Source organism: Schistocerca serialis, chromosome 10, assembly GCF_023864345.2.
Source record: "Schistocerca serialis cubense isolate TAMUIC-IGC-003099 chromosome 10, iqSchSeri2.2, whole genome shotgun sequence".
In the NCBI taxonomy this organism is placed as follows: domain Eukaryota; kingdom Metazoa; phylum Arthropoda; class Insecta; order Orthoptera; family Acrididae; genus Schistocerca; species Schistocerca serialis.
In genome coordinates this window covers 225,915,944-225,936,827 of record NC_064647.1, presented here as the reverse complement: position 1 = coordinate 225,936,827, position 20,884 = coordinate 225,915,944, and the positions used below count along the sequence as shown (strand labels likewise).

Genomic DNA, 20,884 nt, shown 5'->3' with positions numbered 1-20,884 from the left:
CAGTGTTTACCGGCACTGCAGAAAAACAAACATGAAGTACGTAACTTTATTATTTTAAGGCGACGATTAAAATTTTAAAACTATCCCTCGTAGAAAAACAGCAACTACCTAATGCTCAACAGACAGATAGGTAGGTAGTCAATATTGTGACAATAATCTCTCTTACCTTTTATCGGTGTTCGCTTAGATGGCAATCCTTCGATAGTAGGCAAGACTTCTTCTGCCTGTTGTACCTTATGCCATGGCAAATCCACCAGTTTTCGCTCCTACATATAAAAAAATATATACATATTGTTAGACTGCAATTTGATGGAGTCGAACAAATAGATTAAAAGCAAAATCACACAAAGCACATTAAATTTAAATTTTAATAGACATACTAGCACACAACATATTTACATAAACAATTGCAAATAAATTGCGAACACTGTTACCGCTATCAAGTGAGGGTATCTGCTTTATGACCCTCCAATGCATTTGAAACAACTAAATATTTTAATCCTGGGAGCAGAAAATGCAAGTTAAGAGTAACTGCAAACAGTGATTGGGAAAACACCTCTTTTAGCTGTGGATGACCATCTCGAATCAAAATTCACTCTCAAGTTTCCTCTTTCTCTGAAAAGAATTAATGTTCCTTTAATAACAAGGCTTCATCATGCAAATAATTCCAAGGATTTTACATAATAAAAAATCTGGCAGATATGATTAAAAATTAACTACTTACAGGAAGTTGATAACAAATGATGTTCGCAACAAATAACAGAAACCGACACTGTTCCCAAAGGAGGCAGAGGTGAGAGAAACACACGTTTCTCTTTCACCACTGGTCAGCTAAAGTTGAAATTGCTAAGACTATAAATCTGGGGGTCACCTTCATTCAGCATGAATATAATCCTCAAACTGAACACATTTCCTGCTTGGAAAACATACAGAAGAATTGCAGATGTTTCAAATCTTTGTTAGCTATATCAGCATACTGCTATCTGCGACACTGTATCAGGATATCAGTAATTCAGCAGTTACAAAATTCATGCTCAGCTTTTGTGCCACTAGTAATGGGCACTCAGTAAGTGTTAGAGGTATTTTTACCAATACAGCTTTATTTTGCTCCAGATTCCACAAATGCACCACCACTTCTACTACAAACAGTTTTTCAGTATAGTCCTCATCCAGACATTTTATCTTATGCCACCTATTTGATAAGGCTCTGTATGACGTTTCAGTCTTACTAATCTGCTCTGCTTCTCAGCCAATTTCGTGCTTCACCTACATTATCATTTTTAACTATTACTACTGATCTTATGCTTAGCAGTTACAACAAACTCGACAGCAAGTCGGACTGTTTACACATCAACCAATATAATGTAAAGAGCCCAACCCAACAGATGACCTAATTTTAAAAAAATAAAATTATTTTTATTTGTTTGTGCAATTTTTGTGAGTGACTAACGTAAGCCAACTTCAAATCTAATTTCAGGTAGCACACACCACAATTTTCAGCAGAATTTTACATAATAGGCTACCACATGAGCATGAGAAAAAAAATTTGCTACAATACTGAGAATAATGCTGTAAAATGAGGCCTTAATGTTTTGAACTGTAATTTTTTTTTCAGTTAAAATTAATGTTTCCAATTTGTTCCAGAGAAGGAGATGTGATGGCACCACTATCTATTGCAGTAAGCACTTGTGGTGCGAGGCACAATGGTACTAGATTTCTATGAAATTTAGTCACTGCAGTCAGGAGAGAGACAGGATGGGAACAATAAAAATAGCAAAGACAATCTTTGATTGACAGCAATCTGTTGCAATTTCAGATTTGAAATCACTACCGTGTGACACGTAGCTACGCACATATAAATGAAATTTCAACTGTACAAACTTCAGAGAAAAGTTGAAATGGACTGTTACAATTTTGTTTGGCTAATTAACTGGAGTACTGGACACAAGGTCATTGATCAAGGAGCAGAGTAAGCAAATCATCCTCGACTGTAATACAGCAAACAAAGATAATAAATTAAAAACTAAAATAGCCCATTTTTAATTTGTCTATGTTATTCCAGGTGCCAAATGAATATTCTGTAAGAAGTAATAAATATTTAATGGAGATGAAATCTAATCTCTATTTAAATGATTTTTGTTGCATGCCACTATTACAAGTAAGTTTGTGAGAACCTTACAGCATCGACATATCTCAACATAGCAGATTCCCCTATCAAAAGACACAATACAGTCCCCCAGTATTTTCAAACAATAACAGTCTTCCCACCTGATGGCGCATCCTTTCCCAATTAGTCTCATATACTATGTCAAATGGGAAAGACTGGTTACATCCATTACAAAATGTAATTTTCACTGTTTGAAACATACTTAACTCATTCAGGGAGATTCCCCCCTCTGTGGGGCCATGAAACTGAAACTACATGAAGTAATGCAAGTAAGATGTATGGTAGCAAGCAAAATTTACAAGTTCATTTCTACCAAAATCCATCAAGGTAAAATTTCTCTTGAGTACTTACCAATACATTGTAATTAATTTTACTTCTTTGTATTACTACTATCTTTTGTTGGTTCCATTCAAAATATGTCTGTATGAAAGAGAATGGCTGGCCAGTATGTATATTCAGATAGTAAAACTGCATGTAATGCGAACTTTCACAGTTTTCTCAAGAATATATGACAGTCATTTAATAATTAAACAGGCAAATTGATCTGGGGGAAAAAATGATAGTAGGGCAAGTTTGGTACTTTTATGGCTTTAAGCTGGCATCACTGGGATAAGCCCTGATCAGCTGATGTATCAACATTGTTTTGTTTACAGCTTCAAAACTACATTTCAAGATGGTGAGTCGGCTTGAAATGCACACATTAGTTGAACAACATTCTGTTATTCATTTTTTACTTGCTGAAGGCGAGAAACCAGTGAATATATACTGTAGAATGTCTAAAGTTTATGGTGAAGGTTGTATGAATCGTGCAAATTTTTAAGAGTGGGTAGAGCAGTTCAAAAATGGTCGTGACTCAGTGACTGAGGAACACAGTTCTGGCTGACTAGTTACAGTTTCAACTCCCTCACTTGAAAATCAAACTGACGACATTATTCGTGCCAACCGCCGTGTGACTGTAAAAATGATAGTTGATAAGGTTCAAGTTAGTACTAGTACAGTTCATAACACTCTCTGTAACAAGCTGAAGTACTGCAAAACATGTGCAAGATGGGTCCCAGAGGAGTTGACGTGGCTACACAAGGAAACAAAGTTGAGAGTTTGCACAGAGCTAAAGGAACATTACGAAAGAGAATATGGGGAATTCTTCAACAAAATTTTAATTTGTGATGAAACTTGGGTTCATTATTATAAGCCAGAATCAAAAAGACAAAGCACGGAGTGGAAGCACACCAACTCACCTGTCCAAAGAACATTCAAAACCCAAGCATCAGCACGAAAAGCCATGTTGATGGTGTTTTGGGGTGCTGAATGTCCAGTTTTTTGTGATTATTTCTAAGAGCAGCGTACAATGAACAGCCAATACTACTCGGATTTGTTTTTAAACAATGTGAAGCCAGCCAAGAGAGACATGTCTCGGATCTCAGAGGTGACGTATCCAGCAAGACAATGCATGTCCTCATATTGCTCAACTAACCCATTAAACCATCGGAAAAAAGTGTGTGTCAATTCCTAAGGGACCAAACTGCTGATGTCATTGGTCCCTAGACTTACACACTACTTGAACCAGCTTTCTCTTTTTCTTTTATTTAAACTATTTATTTACTGACCAATGGAAATGTTAGTTAACAAATACTGAAACCATATTTTCTAATATTAATATCTTTTTATGTTTAATTACTGGTAGTATGAGAATAAATTAGTATATTCACTGTCCAGTCACATTAATGTAACCATCTGTCAAAAGCCTGAATAACCGTGTCAGTGTGATCCTGGAAGGGACCCACAGGGATGTGGAGTCTTGCCGATTCCAGTGCCGTGGCCAGTTACACTAGGTTTTTCAGCTGAGATTCCACAGTGTGGACAGCCTGATCAAAGTGGGCGACAGATTCTCGATTTGGTTTAAATCCGGGGAATTTAGTGGGCTAGGGAGTGTGGCAGTTCACCCTGGTGCTCTTCAAACCACACATGTACACTGCAAGCTGTGCGATACATTTCATTGTCCTGCTGGTAGACACCATTGTGCCGAGGTAAAACGAACTGTATGCAGGCGCGGTCACAGTCCCCAAGGATAGATGCATACTTGTGTCGGTCTACTGTTCCTTTCAGAATGATGACATCACCCAGGGAATGGCACGAAAACATGCCCCAGACCGTAATACTCGCTCCTGGTTTCAGGGTATTTGCTTTCAGATGTTTCATGCTGTACGTGCCAACTACCATCTATCATCTAAGAAGGCCACCTGTCACCACTCAGCAGTGGACATCCAGACGTAGTACTGGTATGCAAATTACAGCCATCATCACAGATGAACAGCACGAACTAGGTGCCCACTGTGGAGGTCCGTGCAGCAATGTTCAATGAATTGTCATTAAGGAGACACTGTTGGGAGACCCTCAGTTTGTCAGGGCGGTCAGTTGCTCAACAGCTGCACGTATATTCGCCCATACGTAGCTGGATCTATGGCTCACGATGCACCATGGCTGCCTCAGCGTGTTTCAGATAGTGCCATTTTGCCGTGCACAGTATATTTTAACCGTGGCAGCATGCAAACAATTTAGAAACTTAGCAGTTTCAAAAATGCTTCCATCCTTGGCATGAAAGCCAATGATCGTGCCCTTTTGGACATCACATGAATCGCACACCCCCGTTTCAGCATTATGACAATGACTCCTCTATTTTCCGCATCCCCCAACACAGATTATATAGCCGCCACTGTTAGTGCCACCACCTGCCATATGCAGCTCATTATTGCACGTTGATGCCAAACGTAAGAAATGCGGAATGCCTCATTGTTAAATGAAAAAAATTACGTACATCAATAACACTAAAACTTTTATCCACTGTGGATATGGAACCATGTGACTGTGAGAAATAAAGGTTCTTAGAAATAACTGCAAGAAATCTCTTTTTATTATGATTCAATTTTTATTGTACTAATCAGTTTTGAATTGCCTAATTACTCATTTTCAGATGGTATACACTTTTTGTGACTGCATGGAGCATTGTGGGGGTCGTGTAACTGTGGCAATGTAGGAAAAAAACAAGACATGTTTTCTATCTTGCCACAGCTACACAAACCTACAATACTACGTGCAATAATTATAGAGTGTATTATCTGAAGATGAGTAGATGGGTGGTTCAAAACTGGTCATGGTAAAATAAAAACTGAATCATCACAGAAGGTGACTGGTTGCAGTTATTTCACAAAACTTTTATTAATAATACTGTTCAACCTCCAGAAATTAAAAAAAAAAATAATTAATTTTCTATTCAATGTTTCATACTTTTGTACCAGATTTACAGAAATTATTTTTATCAAAATAATTGTAATCACTATTATTTTGTTAATATTTCCATTTGTTAATAAACATGCCATTTAAATAAAAGCAAAACAAAATTACTACTAGCGAAATTCAACTCTAGTCATTACACTACACACTACCAGTGACTGTATTAATACCATAGAAAGGTTTAGTGCTTAATAGCACCCGGAAATCATCTAATCTTCAAAGGAGACTTTTTCAAGTGTTTCCGAGAAACTGCATCACACTGAGTAAGGGGGAAAATCCTGTAAGTATCACAAAGATCTGTTCCCTTACAAAATAGCAGACTGAAGATGCAACTTCTACCATAAAATGTGACATAAGAGTACATGGTGAGCAGTCCACACTGGCTGGTCCTATCACAAGAGATGGAGTCTATATGACTGATGATAGTGGCTCATTGGGTGCATTTTTAGAGTTGGGGCAGTATAATAATGATAGAAACACCCGCTTGGGGCTACCATGAAACATATGTATCTAAAACATATCTGCTGGGTTATACACTGCAGTAAACAACTGTGTTAACTTGAAATTTTTTAATTAGGGAACATCTTTGAATAACAGAAGAAAGCTACTCTGACCCTTTCCTCAGTGACATATGGTGAAAAATTATACACATAATTAATCACACATCTTACCAATATTTGCTGCTTGTGGTCAGGACTGTGTAAATGGTTCAGGAATTCCTTAGCAGTCCGAGGAAAGACGTCACACACACGGCACCAGTGCATCTCGGGATCATAGAAGACCAGATTGTGGCGCTGCCCAGAACCGAGATTGGAGATTGAAGCAGCAACAGTTGCAGATGTCGTCTTCTCTTCGGCAATAGGGGGTTCAGCCAAGGCCTCCGATTCATCAGAGTCTGCTGCAGACTCCTCGGAGTCTTCTTGCTTCTGTTGAGCAGACGGGAAACGTCACAATGTAAGACCTAGAGTGGCTTTAGGTGTTACTTTTTATTCGTAGCAGCTGTTAATTTGGACTCAGTTGCATGATGTTCCTCTTACGTATACTATTGCAAAACTTTTCCCCATCTGCCCTCTCACTCTCACTGCTTCTACGTCATTTCATTTCCTTTTTTAGAGATAAGAGGAGAGAAATCGAAAACTAAGAAACAAATTAACTGTTACATAAAAATTATAATGCTTCAACGAATTCCCAGCATTTTCTTGTGGCTGGATTAAATCACTGATGATAGTTTATGCAAGGGTCCTGAATGGCACCAATTCCATTGTAGATGACCTTTTTTCCAGCAGTTATAAAAGTGGGTACAACTGGGTTACTATTCCACAGGACATTTTTCTGTTCTAGAAATATCTTTGATGTTATGGACTTATTGGGCACTTTGAGATACTCATTCATATCCAACATGTAATAACCAACTTGAAGAATTTTCAAATTTAATATTATGCACATATTCACACATCAAATGAGACAATCACAAGGAGAAAAGAAATGATAAAGGGCCATAAAATGTCCACGTGGAAACTGGATCTGACATACACTCAAAAAGAAATACACATAATATAAAGTAGTGACTCAGCTTGATAGCAGAAAATTTTGAAGCAATTCAAGGTAAAAAGAAAAAGCAATGAATCAGGCAGACTTACAGATCTGTATAAGAAGTAGGCGCATACAACAAGATTAATTCTTTAATAGAAAAACAGAGCAGACGGTGGCAGACAGCAAATCCTCCAAGTTAAGACCTTTATTGGAAGACTTAACTTTGGTACAGAGTTTGGGTTTGGGGCACAACAGTAAAAATCCAGAGTGCTGAAGATCATGTAGACACCCTGTGTCAGCAGAGATTTATGGCACAACATAAAAGATGAAAGTATGTACCACCAAAGGAAAACAAGAATAAACATTTATGATAACAATGGAAATTCATGGAAGGAAGAAAACATAATAAAGGAAATACAACCACTCCCCTACAGCTGATGTTTGTGCACGTGATAGAAACAAGCAACAGAACACTATTTATACTAGGTACAAATAGTTTTCTGTTGCACGTTTCTAGTGCCAGACATCAGTCAGCTGTTGGTGAGTGTTTGCCTTTCCTTTCTTTTATGCACAGAAAGGAGATTTATTTTGATGTGAATCCTTAAGACAATAAAATTAAGGGGTATGAGCACATTTTTGAAATAACTGCTACTATGAGGAACAGAAATATAGATGCCAGGGTTTTTGTCTTCTTAAATAATATCAGTGTTATTTTATCCTTTAACAGAACAACGTTTTTTTCACACACTTTCACTGAAGTATATCCAGACATACAATTTCAGACCAAATACTACATGGGGAATCAACATGATTTTCTTTAGATTCCAAAAATGAAGGAACAGCGAACATACAAGTGAATACTGAAGATCCACGAAGACAAGCACTGCAGTTTGAGAAAAATCTGTAATGGACATTCACAGTAACATTCTTTCAATAGAATACACGACATATTAATAAGTAGTGACAAGTACCAACTCTCAGTTTCATCATATGATTGATGATACAGTTTGTCCACCCCTAATTTGGACAGCCAAAGATAATACTTGCAACTGTCCCACAATTTCACTAAACAACTAGTTGCAGGAAGCCTATGCAAATATTCACCACTGAATGAGGCACAAGGAAATAAAATCACCTTAAAAATGGGAACGTCAAAGAGGTCTACAAGGAAAAAAACAAATATTTTCCACACAACTGAGCAAAATTTTCAGCTGCTATTAGCTTATTTCAGTATAGTAATAAAATGTATATAAGATACCATACCTTATAAGTAGGCTGCACAATGTCTGCATCTCCTTTAGATAGGCAACTGAATATGGCTGCTGGTGGAATGATGCAGTGAATATGAACATTTTATGTCTCTTATTTAAAAAACTGTCCACATTCACAAAACTACTTTTTTGGTATTATATTCAGAATACATAACAATCCACTGTGGAATGATTGTTTAATTAATTTCAAAATTAATCAATAACAATTCATCACTGGAAAAAATCCGCTACAGTAATATTACAAATACAAAATTATGTGCTAAAATACAGGATATGAACAGCATTTCAAAGAAAGAAGCTGCAGATGATGTCCAGAAGACACAAACCTTTGATCTTTTCCTGTGCTTGCTCTTTTTACTCGTACGATCTGCTACTTCGTTTTGATCACCAATAATGCCAGTCAACATATCAATGACGTTGTTAATAGCTGTCAGTCTGTTCTGAATTTCCATCTAAAATAGTAATAAAAGCAAAATTTAATGCAACTGGATGCCAAACAATAAGAGAAACAAAATTGGCAGTACATTAAAGTCAAACATAAAGCATTGTAAAATAATACGTCCCTAACAAACACTACCATACTACTTTTAAATCCCATATGTTATGGGGTTTTTTCCCTATTAATAACAGAATGATTTCTACCATCATCTTGAGCAACAGAAGAATACAACAGTTGTGCACTTTTGTCCTCAAAATGAGAAATTGTCCAGAACTATAAATAACATTGTTTCAAGTTTTCTTGGAATAGCATTAATGAGAGAAAAGAAAACTAATTCACACGTGCCTGCAGGTGCACAAACTATGTACCCCATGTGTGTTCCAGTGTTTGAAGACAGTCTGTCTAACTTTATGTGGATATATGTTTGGCACACCCTTAAGCCCAGGCCTTTGTAAGATCTGGAATGGGGGATTGTGCAATGCTGGGTCATATAACAGTTCATATTTTGTTTTTATTCACAGTGGTTTTGCTCTTTTAATTTTGGAACCTATGCCTTTTTATGTAGACGCTGCTCTGCGAGAGGCTTTCCGATATCCCTAGGAATTGAAATAATAGTGGTTCACATAAATGTTCTTAGTTGAATGCAATATGATAGTACTATTATTGGGGCAAGAGAGGGTCTCCTGTTTTATGCCTTGTACCAGAGATGCACTCTTATACCTGATTAAACCTCTGTTATTCAACTTTTATGGACTCACATTTTATTATGTTTTTGTCTTATGGATTTTTGTGTAGTCCTGTTTAGCTTTTTTAATGCTAACAATTTGGATAGGCATCATTATTTACGCAGATGCACCAGAACATGGGACATAGACTCCAAAAGTGGGTTTGCTTTCCTTTAAGGAAATTAAAAAGGTTACAACTGTAATGGATTTTATCTTTGATGATAACAACTCATGAACTACCTTTGCAATGAAATGGACATATTTTATACACTCAGAAAAAGACTCCACATTGATGCATTAAAATGTGCTGAACTGTTTCATAAAATGACACTGTCACATTAGAATATGAATAGGGTATTGATGTAACATTTACTTTATGCAAACCACAGTTCACAATAAGCATGTTTTGTTACGAAAACTTCGTTGACAATACAATGAGTGTAAAAAGAAATTGTTAACTTACACCCACCAAAGACTTTGTTACTATATTATAGTATATTTACTTCCACTTCCAGGTGGATTCAATGCGTAGGTGGTAGGTGAATGTTGAGAGATGTTTAATACTTTATTTATTATCCTTCTCTTGTTTTGAACTTTCTGCAGGCACAGGGAGAATCAAGAGTATTTGCTTAAAATATTCACACTACTTAATTCATGAGAGGTGTGTTTTTGTGGGTTACACACATAAATGCCTTAACAGTTGTGATATTTGTGCGTTTTTAATTTACTGTAGATTGGTTGTTAGAGGTACGCACCAAGCCACAGAGAAGCTATTTTATTTCTAAAAACAACTGTGTTTGGAACACCATGCGGTGAGTTTCTCTTAAACTACAAAATGTGGTGAAAATCTGCTGAAAACACTACTATCAGTCAAGTACTGTGTACTGAAACACCATTTAATGCACTCAACAGCACACAGCGCTATGCTACAATGGAAGTTCTGCACAGTTAAAGGTTAAACAGTGGCAGGAAAGGTACATGGGTCATTCAATAACCAAACAAACACATGCCTCAAACAGGGAAATAAAACATTTAATAAGTGTTACTTGACAACCTTGGAGTGTTAGTCATTTGCTGAATTAATATTTACATGAATGTAGTGTCTATGATCTTACAATGTCTGTTCAGAAAAGTGAACAGCATTATGGGATCAAATTTATCCTTTTGGAAAATTGTACAGCCATCAGAAATCTTCTCTCAGATGAACAAAGAGTGCAGCAGTATCTGCATGAACTGTGTGAATTTTTACATGTGGGTGGAAAAGTTTAGAAACTGCCTCAATGTCTAACCAATGAGCAGCACTCCGTGTATTCAGTAGCAGTACCAATCTCATTGCTGCGAACTGGTACTGATGTACTTATCTGAAAAGACTGATGACTTAGAGGTGAACAAATTGCTCAAAAATGTCCCAATAATTTTGCCACAACTCATTCCATCATTCATTCAAAACAAACTGAATTACCACAAGACTTGTGGAAGATGGGTTCCATGAGAGCTTATCAGTCATCATAAAAAAGGAGTTTTCGCATTTTCACTGAGCTGGAAAATCATTTCATGCATTTTTAACAGGATATTAATCTGTGATGAAACATGGTTACATCATTTTGAGCCAGAGTCCAAATGTCAATGCATGCCTTGGAAATATCCTGAATCACCTGTCTAAGAAATTCAGGACAACCATCAGCTGGTAAGGGCATTTTAACTATCTTCTTGAATGCCCATGGTCTGGTTTTCTGGAAGACCAATGTACTGTCAACAGCCTTTACTACTCAGGCATGATGAAAACAAAGCAAGCTCATAATGAAGCGGAAATATCAGGGATTGCTGAGCAAAGGTGTGATTCTTGTTTTAAAACAATGCTCAGCCTCATATGGCACAAGCGAAGCTGTAAACTATTGACAAAATGGTTTGGGAGCTTCTGCTTGTATGTCAACCTCCTTACAGCCCTAATCGTACCCCTTTAGACTTTTATCTGTTTCGTGCAATGGAAGGAGCTTTATTTGGCATCGAGTTTGACGGCAATGAAAACATAAAGAAAAGAGAACAAAGTGGCTTCGAGATCAAGGTAAACAATTCTTTACTGTGTGGATAAAGACAGTTCGTAAGATGATGGGACAATCACATAGAAGTTGGTGGAAATCATGTGGTAAAACAAACAAAAATTGTAGTAATTTAATAGACCATTTTTGCTGTATAGCAATTTGTCTGTTTAATTACTGAATGGCCCTCAAAGGTAAGACTCAACATGAATCATGACACAACATACATTCCACTGCACTTATACAGGAACAACACAAATATGTAGCTGAGCAATTTCTCCAGAATATCTGTACTTCCAGTACATTTGTCTAGAAAGGCTTCTGTGAAGTTTAGAATTACGACACGAATATTGGCAGATTTAATGAAGCGAGTCAAGTTCCAGTGGCTCAATCTTCACTGTCTGCAAAAGGCACAGAGCCAGGTTTGAGCCCTGGTCCAGCACAAACTGCCAGGTCCAACACAGAGGTTCAGGGGTTACTACAAAAACTGCTTATAGCAGACATGCATATAATAAGGGGAAAGATGTACAGTATCTCCTGATGCAGAGGTTGAAACCTTCAGTTTATTAGGGTTTACTACAGAAATATTACAATAATCACTTTTGGTTTCATGCTTCTCCTAAAGGAAAATTTCGAAATTACAATGTTAAATGGCAAAGTCGAAGGAAGGAAACTCGGTATTCCATTGACAGTGAGATTTTTCAAGATGACGTACATGCATAGTTGGATAAATAAGGAGATGGAAATCCTCCACGATCTTATTTGATGAACAATGCAGCAATCTCAAGACATAATTTCAGGAAATTTTGTAAATCCCAAATAGGAATGCCCAGGCAGCAATTTGAACCCCTATATTCCCCATTACAGCAGCAAACTGAAGCACGCACTGGGAAATATTATTTGATTAAAATATTTTTGAAGTCTGCTTCCACAAAATTTCCATGTAGAAAACCAGGCAAACTAAGGCAGAATCGCTACTATTAAGACAATAGTAACAACTGTGTACTGTTCTGTGCCATTTTTTTCCCCAGTGAAAAGACAAAGTGGATGATCTCTGAAGTAGGAAGCTAAAGATAGAAACAGCGTTGTCTCGATTATCATTTAGAGCAAATTTTGTTTACATTTACTAACAACATATTTTACATACAAACACCACCATAAATGTAATGAAATAATAGAAGCAGTGGTACTTACATTTTTCTTAGACTTTCATCTTCACAGCCTATAGATGTTTTCTGATGAAGAGACATAATCTGTTACACAAGATGTCGTGCAGCTTCCAGTTACAGTTAAGCGCATTTGTGAAAAACACTGCAAGTGTTTTCCTTTTAACCACCACACCAAGGAATCTACTGCAGCGAAGCAGCAATTCCCAAATTTTCTTGCATACCAAACACAAAAAGCTTTGTTTGCGACAATGTGTACAGAACAATTTCCAAGATACCATACGTTCATCAGGCCCTTACATTTCAAGAAAACATACACTCATGTTTTACAAGATTCTTCCTTAAGATGGGTTACGTATATATGTTTGAGCACAATGAAGAACATTAACAGATCCAATTGTGATGCTCTAACTGTAAAGAGGGAGTAAGAACATCAACTGAAAACGCTACTAGTAAAAAGTGAAAAGCTTCATATCCAAACTATAACTCGAGATGACTGAAATGAACGCGACTCTTCTCACAATGACGCGACTCTTCTCACAATGGGTGTCAATGGTTCATACTGCGCTACTTTTGAGAAAACCCTGCACTTATTCACAAACCTTGAGAACTATATTTGCACAAGATAATACACATTAAAAGTGCCTCCTACAAGTTCAGACAACTATGCTGAACTACTGTCTGTGACAGATATCCCTTTTGCATTCTGGGCTGTTTCCGTATAAGACGACATTGGTGATCCACTAACGAAAGCTTTCTACTGACCCAACTACAAATGAGAAAAAAGAATAAATCACCACACGTTGAAACAACTCACCTTTATCATTTGCAAACCTTCACTTTCATTCATCGATAAAATGTTCTGCTTTATCTAGTTCCATGCAAAACATTGTAATTTTGATTACTGGATAGTTGTTGTAGCTTGTTCTTCTAGATCCTCAACTGTCTACAAAGGATTTTCTAATTTCTTTGGAATGTATACAAGCAAGGAAAAGTATAACTCCTCCTACAAAATTAATTTCTTTAATTTGACTTTGTTCCAAAAGTGATTTTTGGAATTATTATTCTTTCAGTCAGGGAAAATTGAGTTTGCAATACACATGATATTGCAAATTCCAATAGTTTACAAGTAAGAGCCATTTCGCAAGTAGCACATGATTTTTTAAAAATCTTATTTATACATTCATTCAGATGTGTTTTGTCTCGGAAACAAGGCATATGTGAGTGAGCAAAATGACAAATTTCAAACAGATACTTTCAATAAGCTTTTTACTTATGGAAACTCTGCACAATTTCCAAATAACAAATTAGGCGTTTTACTGTTAGACATTTTACTCACACTCACAGTAGACGCTTGGGTGTACAAACAAAATAAAAAATTTCATGTGCAAGGAGGCATTTACTTGCAAACTATTGCTATTTATATATAGCTGCTGTGAAAAATGACCACCACACTTAACTTTTTGACTTAGTTACATTGTGTTTTTAAACTTTCCTCTTGTGAGTACACTGTCTACAGTGTCTAAGCAAGTTGACAATCCATTTTTCTGCACAGAATTTCAAATTTCAGCAACTTACACAGACATCATCTTGTGCAGTAACTAATGCATTTTTTAAAAAGAGGGCCGGTGGCTAGATAGTGAACATTCCAACCAGTGTAACAGAGTGGGAAAAAGGAAACATCTGCTGAAGCAATATTGTGCAGAAAAAAACGCAATTGTTAAATACGTTTTAAAAATATTACTTCTGAATAAGATATTCTCTGAACAGACTCGTTTTAGACTGAAACAGTGTTCTGTTATACTTTTGCTTCCACATGCTGTGTGTTGGTTACAAGAAAAAGCCTGAAGACAACATAATAGTAATTAGAAACAAAATAAAGAACTCACTGAAAGCATTTCCTTCAGTGTAGAAAGGACCTATAGTAATTTGCTGAAACAACTTTTATTGCAGGAGAACTGCTGATGAAGCTTTCCATCTGGTTGGACAACATTTTAAAAGCAATATGGCACATTTATGTCAGTTAAAAAATAAATATTTGTCTATATATTTCTCAACAAGCCTGAACTGTTCACAACAGCCAACTGCTTTGAGTTTTATTGGCCACTACTTACGCGTATAATTAGATTTCTAGCACATCAAAACTGGAAGAAAAAAACGGAAGGCTTCTCTAAAGTCCAACAACCCGAATTATGGAAACCGTTAACACTGAAAAAGCAGTTTCAGAACTTTGGGGTTTGTGACTTATCTGTTTTGGATCCAAAGAGAAACAGCAAATTTGTTGTATTAATACGTACATATTTGACATAAGCTGCTGTTTTTATGGTAGCTCAGTTTATTTGACTAGTTTCAGTTTTTGCCCATCATCAGTAGTATCTATATTATGTGAGACAAATATTTCTTAAAATACTATAAACAATTAATAAAGTAATTTATGTGTCTGTGGTTTCCTGTATTATTGTAATATGACTTGCCTTATACATTTGCCAACAGAACAAATAAACCTGTTTTATGCTACAGAATACAAGTGTAATTTTTGACACAAAGTTTTTGTTTTTTAGACAACTCCGTTTGTTTAAAATAATGTCAGGTTGTTTCATTATTACATGAAAATTTCTATCTCCTTCAAAATATTTAGCAAGCTAGACAGTCCAAAAACAAAAAGCTAATTGTCAATTTCATCAGCATTCTTTAGCACACAACACATTCCTTTGTCCTCCTAGCAGAGATAATACAAATTAGGAATAACATTATATTATAATCTATGGTATATAACAATAATAATCTTTGCATGTACAGCAATTGCTACTGATAACTACATATACTCACAAAAAATTCTTACACTTAATTCAAATACTTGTGTATATATAAACATACAATCACATTATATATTTCAAAACATCCTCTTTGCCTATGCTAAAAAGCAGTACACAAAAGGGAAAATAGAATAATCATTTAAGAAACATACTAATAAAACACTATAAATAACATACTATAAGGAATATTACAAACGATGGAAAATCCTGGATGGATAATGACAGTATTATGAAAAGGATAGTTGCTGCTCACCATATAGCAGAGATGCTGCGTCGCAAATATGCACAACAAAAACACCGCCAAGACGGTCTTCATCGGAATACGTACACGTGTGTGTGTGTGTGTGTGTGTGTGTGTGTGTGTGTGTGTGTGTGTGTGTGTGTGCGCGCGCATACGTTGTCTAATTCTGATGAAGGCCTTTTTTGGCCGAAAGTTTATTTGTTTCACAGTCTTTTTGTTATGGCTGTCTGTGACTCAGCATCTCTGCTATATGGTGAGTAGCAACTATCATTTCCATAATATTATAAGAAATATTTATCGTTTGTCATAGAATTACTGCTGATGAAAGGTGGGCGTACAAAACTAGTGTGATAAAATAGACTACCACCAAAAAGCAGCTTTCTTCAAACACACAATTATTAATATGACAAACCTGCTAGTTCTTCAAGCTGAAGAGCACCAAATGTACAAGACAAATGGAAATGTTTACGAGTATGGCTCCACATAGAGTAAGAAAAGACCACAAAACTATAGATTTTAAGTTCAATCCAGTCAGTCACAGGACATTTTTTTTTTTCTGTCTGTAATTGTTTGATTCGTCTCTGGCCATGCCTCGTTAATATCAAAAAATGAAAAGTTGTGCTGTAGTTCATGAAACATCTTAAATTGTTAGGTCCCCCTAAAATTGGCTGGTTATGTCAGTTCCCAGCCCAGAGGAGAGAAACTACTATGGTGTCCAAACCAACTTCAAACCTTCACGCTGAGGGAAATTTTAGGATAACAAGAATAGAATGTCAGTGTGGGACTAATGGGTTGGAAAGAGATATTAATTCAGCACTCAGCCATTTTACTGCTTTATAAATGTGGTCAAGCAGTAATGCCCCAATTACAAATTTTAGTAACAGAGTAGGAGAGCAGTTAATAAACACGCTGTACCATTTATCTTTACCGCCCCAAATAAATTTCTGCCCAGAAGCAAAATGAAAAATGTATTGAACATATGGTGTTTAGCTACCAGGGACATTAATTGTCAGGAAGATGTGAATAGCAGTACGTCTTTCCTACATGGCAACTTGTACATTTTATTCACTTCCTCTCCTTGAGACCTATGTAACATTCATGTAAACATGAAATTATTGGAAAATTAACACAAAACTGACTTTGACTCTTCTATATTAGCACTCAGTGCAGTGGTACCCAGGGTAGTGTAATTCGCCCATCAATTAGAGCTGACAGTAAACAAATGGAAAAACGAGGAAAATGTTACTGGTAATTTCGTCAGTCTTCTACCTTCTCTTTGCAGGTGTACATTTGACTCCCATAAACCTTAAACTGAGGAAGGCTGACTCAATGAGCAATTCGCATTTTCCTTGCATTTCCATTTCTTTACTGTCAACTCTAGCAAGTGAATGAGTTACTTTAACTACACTTGTGTTTGTACAGGACAGTGAAAGCCAACTTTATGTCAAATTTCTAGTAACATCAAGTGTATGTGAGTTGCACACTGTGATATGGTTTTCAACAGCTCTTGAGGCAAGGAGGTGGAATATGGAATAAATAATATAGCATGTTGTTTAAAAAAGACATACTACTGTACAAATGTTCATAATGAACAAAGTTACAATAAAGGAAATAATGATAGTTAATGTCATATGGGAACTAAACAACAACTGAGTGTGCATGCATGCTCTCTCTGAGTCTTTAGGAGAAATCGTAGCCATAGCTGTAGCCCTTTGTGTGTGTGTGTGTGTGTGTGTGTGTGTGTGTGTGTGTGTGTGTGTGTGTGTGTGTGTGTGTTTTCTCTGTATCTGACAAATATAGACAAAACACACAAACACACTAAGTTAATACCTGTATATCAATGACTAGTGGCGTTGGGAGACTGTACTGGTCTTTGTTTATGAGCTCCTGGTCCCTATTCATCAGGGTGAAAACAGATAAATATATTTAACCCTTTTGCTGCTACAGACACGTACTCTGCATTCCGTGCTGAGACAGCTTTTGTTATGGCTGTACTGCTTGCAAATCTGGTGCCTATGCTGAGAGACCCTGTTCCAGCTGAGCTGAAACACTTATCACTCAATTTTCGAAAACTATTATTGAAAAAAATTTATTTTCTCGCATTTTACAGTCTGATATCTTCATTTGATAAAGAACTGAATTCCTTTTTGCTATCCATCATACTTACTGTTGTGCATCAAATTAGCTAAAATATTGCAGGAAATTTTAAAGAGTTTGCAGAAGTAACAATGCCTTGTGTTAGCTTTGCATATGGTTGACTTTAGCCCATACACAGCTGTAAATGGAATGTTTGTAGGATACCGAAATTTTATTTAAAATTGAGAGCAGAACGATATCTCATTTCAGCCTTAAATTATTGGGTTTTACATCCAGAGGATCGTCCCACCCGATCCACCCAGTCACGTCCTTGTGCTCTGCACGTTATATGGTCTTAAAACTTGTCATATCTCATAAACGACTCAAGACGACAAAGTTTTTTTGAAAATGATAGCATACAAGTAACTCGTCCACAGCAGTGAGAGGTCTGTGGCTCAGGACGCATACAGCCGTCCATAACACTGCACGAAAATGCAAGTGGCATGCACAGACACATCCAGAGCACATGGAAAACAGCATAGCAGGATCTGTATACACATCCACAGCAGCGAAAGGGTTAATGAAAAAAGCGTTTCGAGACAAAAAAGTTGGTCCTACTCTACATTAAGTGGTCTTTATGACACAACTGGTTCTGCTAATTGCAAAATTAATAACGATACTAAATTAATAATACAATAGCTTAAATTTGTGAAACTTAAAGTAAATGCAGGACAGTTAAAAAAATAAATAAAAAATAAAAGAAAATATTTAATTTTCTTTAGTAATAACCAGTTAACCAGTGCTATCCACATTTGATACTTTGAAACCACCGCCACTTTAGCCAAAAGTGTTGGCTGACTGTATCAAATGTGCTGTCTGAGAACTTGGGAATGCCATAACTGGTGATGGCCAACTCATCACCCACAATTTTTGGTCAGCAAGTTACCTGCAGCTTAGTGTTCTCACGCAGGAAACGCTTGTTATCGCGTGAATCTTCTCTCACTAACTCTTCTTCCTGCTCTTTGAGGACGTTCAGCTCTCGCACGAGGGCTGCAGCTTTACGTACATATTCGTCTCTCTGGAGGGCGAGTGTCTGCTTCTGCTGAAGTAACTCATTCTGAATGGCAGCTGCAACAACACCTCTATTATTTCTTTTTGAGCTACGAGAAGGTGCTACATGACAACTGAAACAATTATATAAAGTAATGTGACTTTTCTTCTTAGCAAAATTTTCACCATTTGACTGTGTGTTTTAATACCCATTTATTTCACAATATCATGATTTCACATCTACAGCCATTATCAAGAGCAAAAGTGAAGTGAAAATCAACAAAGTATACGGATCATACAGTGCAGGACGTAATGTGAAGAACATAAAAGTCACTCAGTATGTAAAGAGCATAACTTAATATCACAAAATATCCGACAAGCCTGAATAACACATCACCGATCAAGTGTTTCAACACATACGGTCATTGAACTGACTTGACATTGAATTGAAATGACTAGAAGTAAAGATTCAAAAATAGTGCAACTGGTATTTCGAACAGCAAACAAACTTTAATAACATACTGTATTGGCTGCTGCACACAATGTCAACCACATTTTTCCGTTTTTTTTTTTTTTTTTTTAATATAAATCTTTGCTTGTATCCTGTAATGCGGCGGGTCTGTATGACCAGATATATGTTGTAACACTTCAATAACGACAGGTTATTCAGACATGTTGGACATTTTGTGATATGTAAGCAATGCTCTTTAAGGAAGTAGTAACTTTTATGTTGTCCGTATTGTGCACTACATTTTATGCTCTGTGCATTTTATTGATTTTCATTTCACCTTTGCGCTTTAGAACTACTAAAAAGCTAAAACTGCAACAGTGTGAAATAAATGAACGTTGAAACATACAGTCAAATGATGGAAATTTCAATCTACAAGTGCTAGATGACTGTGGTCCCCAACAAAGGAAAAATCAGTAACATGACAGTTTGGAGAACGAGGGAAGGGAGGAAACTCTAGCAGTAACCTCAAAAACAGCATTTCCTCCAAAGTGAAATGAAAGACTGAAGCTGAGGCAGAAAAAAGTAAAACTGAAAATAAAATAGTACAGATTAAACTTTAGGAGACTTTATCTTGTTTTAAAATGGGCAAAAGCACCAAATATGAGCTGTGGTGCTTTTGATGACACCATAAAAGTTCTCCTACTCACTTTACAGCGTTACTATGAGAGACATGAGAGTTATTTCATATGTTCATTCCTTTTTTAACTTTTTTTTTTTTTTTTAAATTTCACTCTGTACTACTACTGATATGTGCTTGCATCTTACCTTCTTTTTTGGCATCATCACTCTTTTGATTCGTGACAGACACGGAGTGTGAACCTGTAAATCAAATGTCAGTTAATAAACAACGGAAACTCCAGGTATGACAGTCAACAATGTAGGAAAAGGTAGATGTGTACTTACCATAAAGCAGACACCTTAAATTGCAGACAAGCACAATTAAAACATGCTTACATAAGCTTTCAGTCACAGCCTTCATCAACAAAACAGAAACACACACTTGAGCAAGCACACCTCATGCACACACAACAGCCGACTCCCCACCCGTACACTACTATCCCTTTGACTTTCTTGCCTCCTCCAGATTGCTGCTTGCATCCCCTGTGATAGCTGCATTCCAGCCCCAGATGCTGCAGTTGGCTGTCATGTGTGCATGAGGTATACTTGCTTGAGAATATGAATGATGTGTTTTTCGCTTTTGCTGATGAAAGCTGTGGCCGAAAGCCTTATGTGAGAGTCTGTTAACTGCGTGTGTCTGCAACTTAGTGTGTCTGCTTTACAGTAAGTAGCAATCTATCTTTTCCCACAATGTTACATTTCAGCTATTACTTAAACTGCACAGGAGAAAATCGAATGTGAAATATCAGAAGTGAAAACAACTTTACAATCTTTCACACAATGGTATATTAAGAGCATACGCATTTGAAACAGCCCAAAAACAGAAGCAAAGAATTTCTAAAATGAAAGAATAATAATAAAGCTGCAGACATATAACAACAGTGATGTTTGTCAGCTTCTAAACTCGCATATTTACTTCTAGGGAAGTACATTTTTTTATC

General features: G+C 36.5%; 1 protein-coding gene across 5 annotated transcripts in view; it reads right to left on the bottom strand.

Annotated features, from left to right (window-relative positions):
- LOC126424964 (zinc finger matrin-type protein CG9776-like) overlaps nt 1-20,884 on the bottom strand; it is a 278,906-nt gene that overhangs the window by 116,703 nt on the left and 141,319 nt on the right. For all 5 annotated transcript variants that reach the window (XM_050087838.1, XM_050087837.1, XM_050087839.1 and 2 more), the window contains 5 exons: nt 20,091-20,144; nt 18,711-18,892; nt 8,589-8,714; nt 6,130-6,384; nt 167-266 (listed from right to left, as the gene is read on the bottom strand). In XM_050087838.1, the coding sequence (XP_049943795.1) occupies nt 167-266; nt 6,130-6,384; nt 8,589-8,714; nt 18,711-18,892; nt 20,091-20,144 (717 nt within the window). The remainder of the gene's footprint in view (nt 1-166; nt 267-6,129; nt 6,385-8,588; nt 8,715-18,710; nt 18,893-20,090; nt 20,145-20,884) is intronic.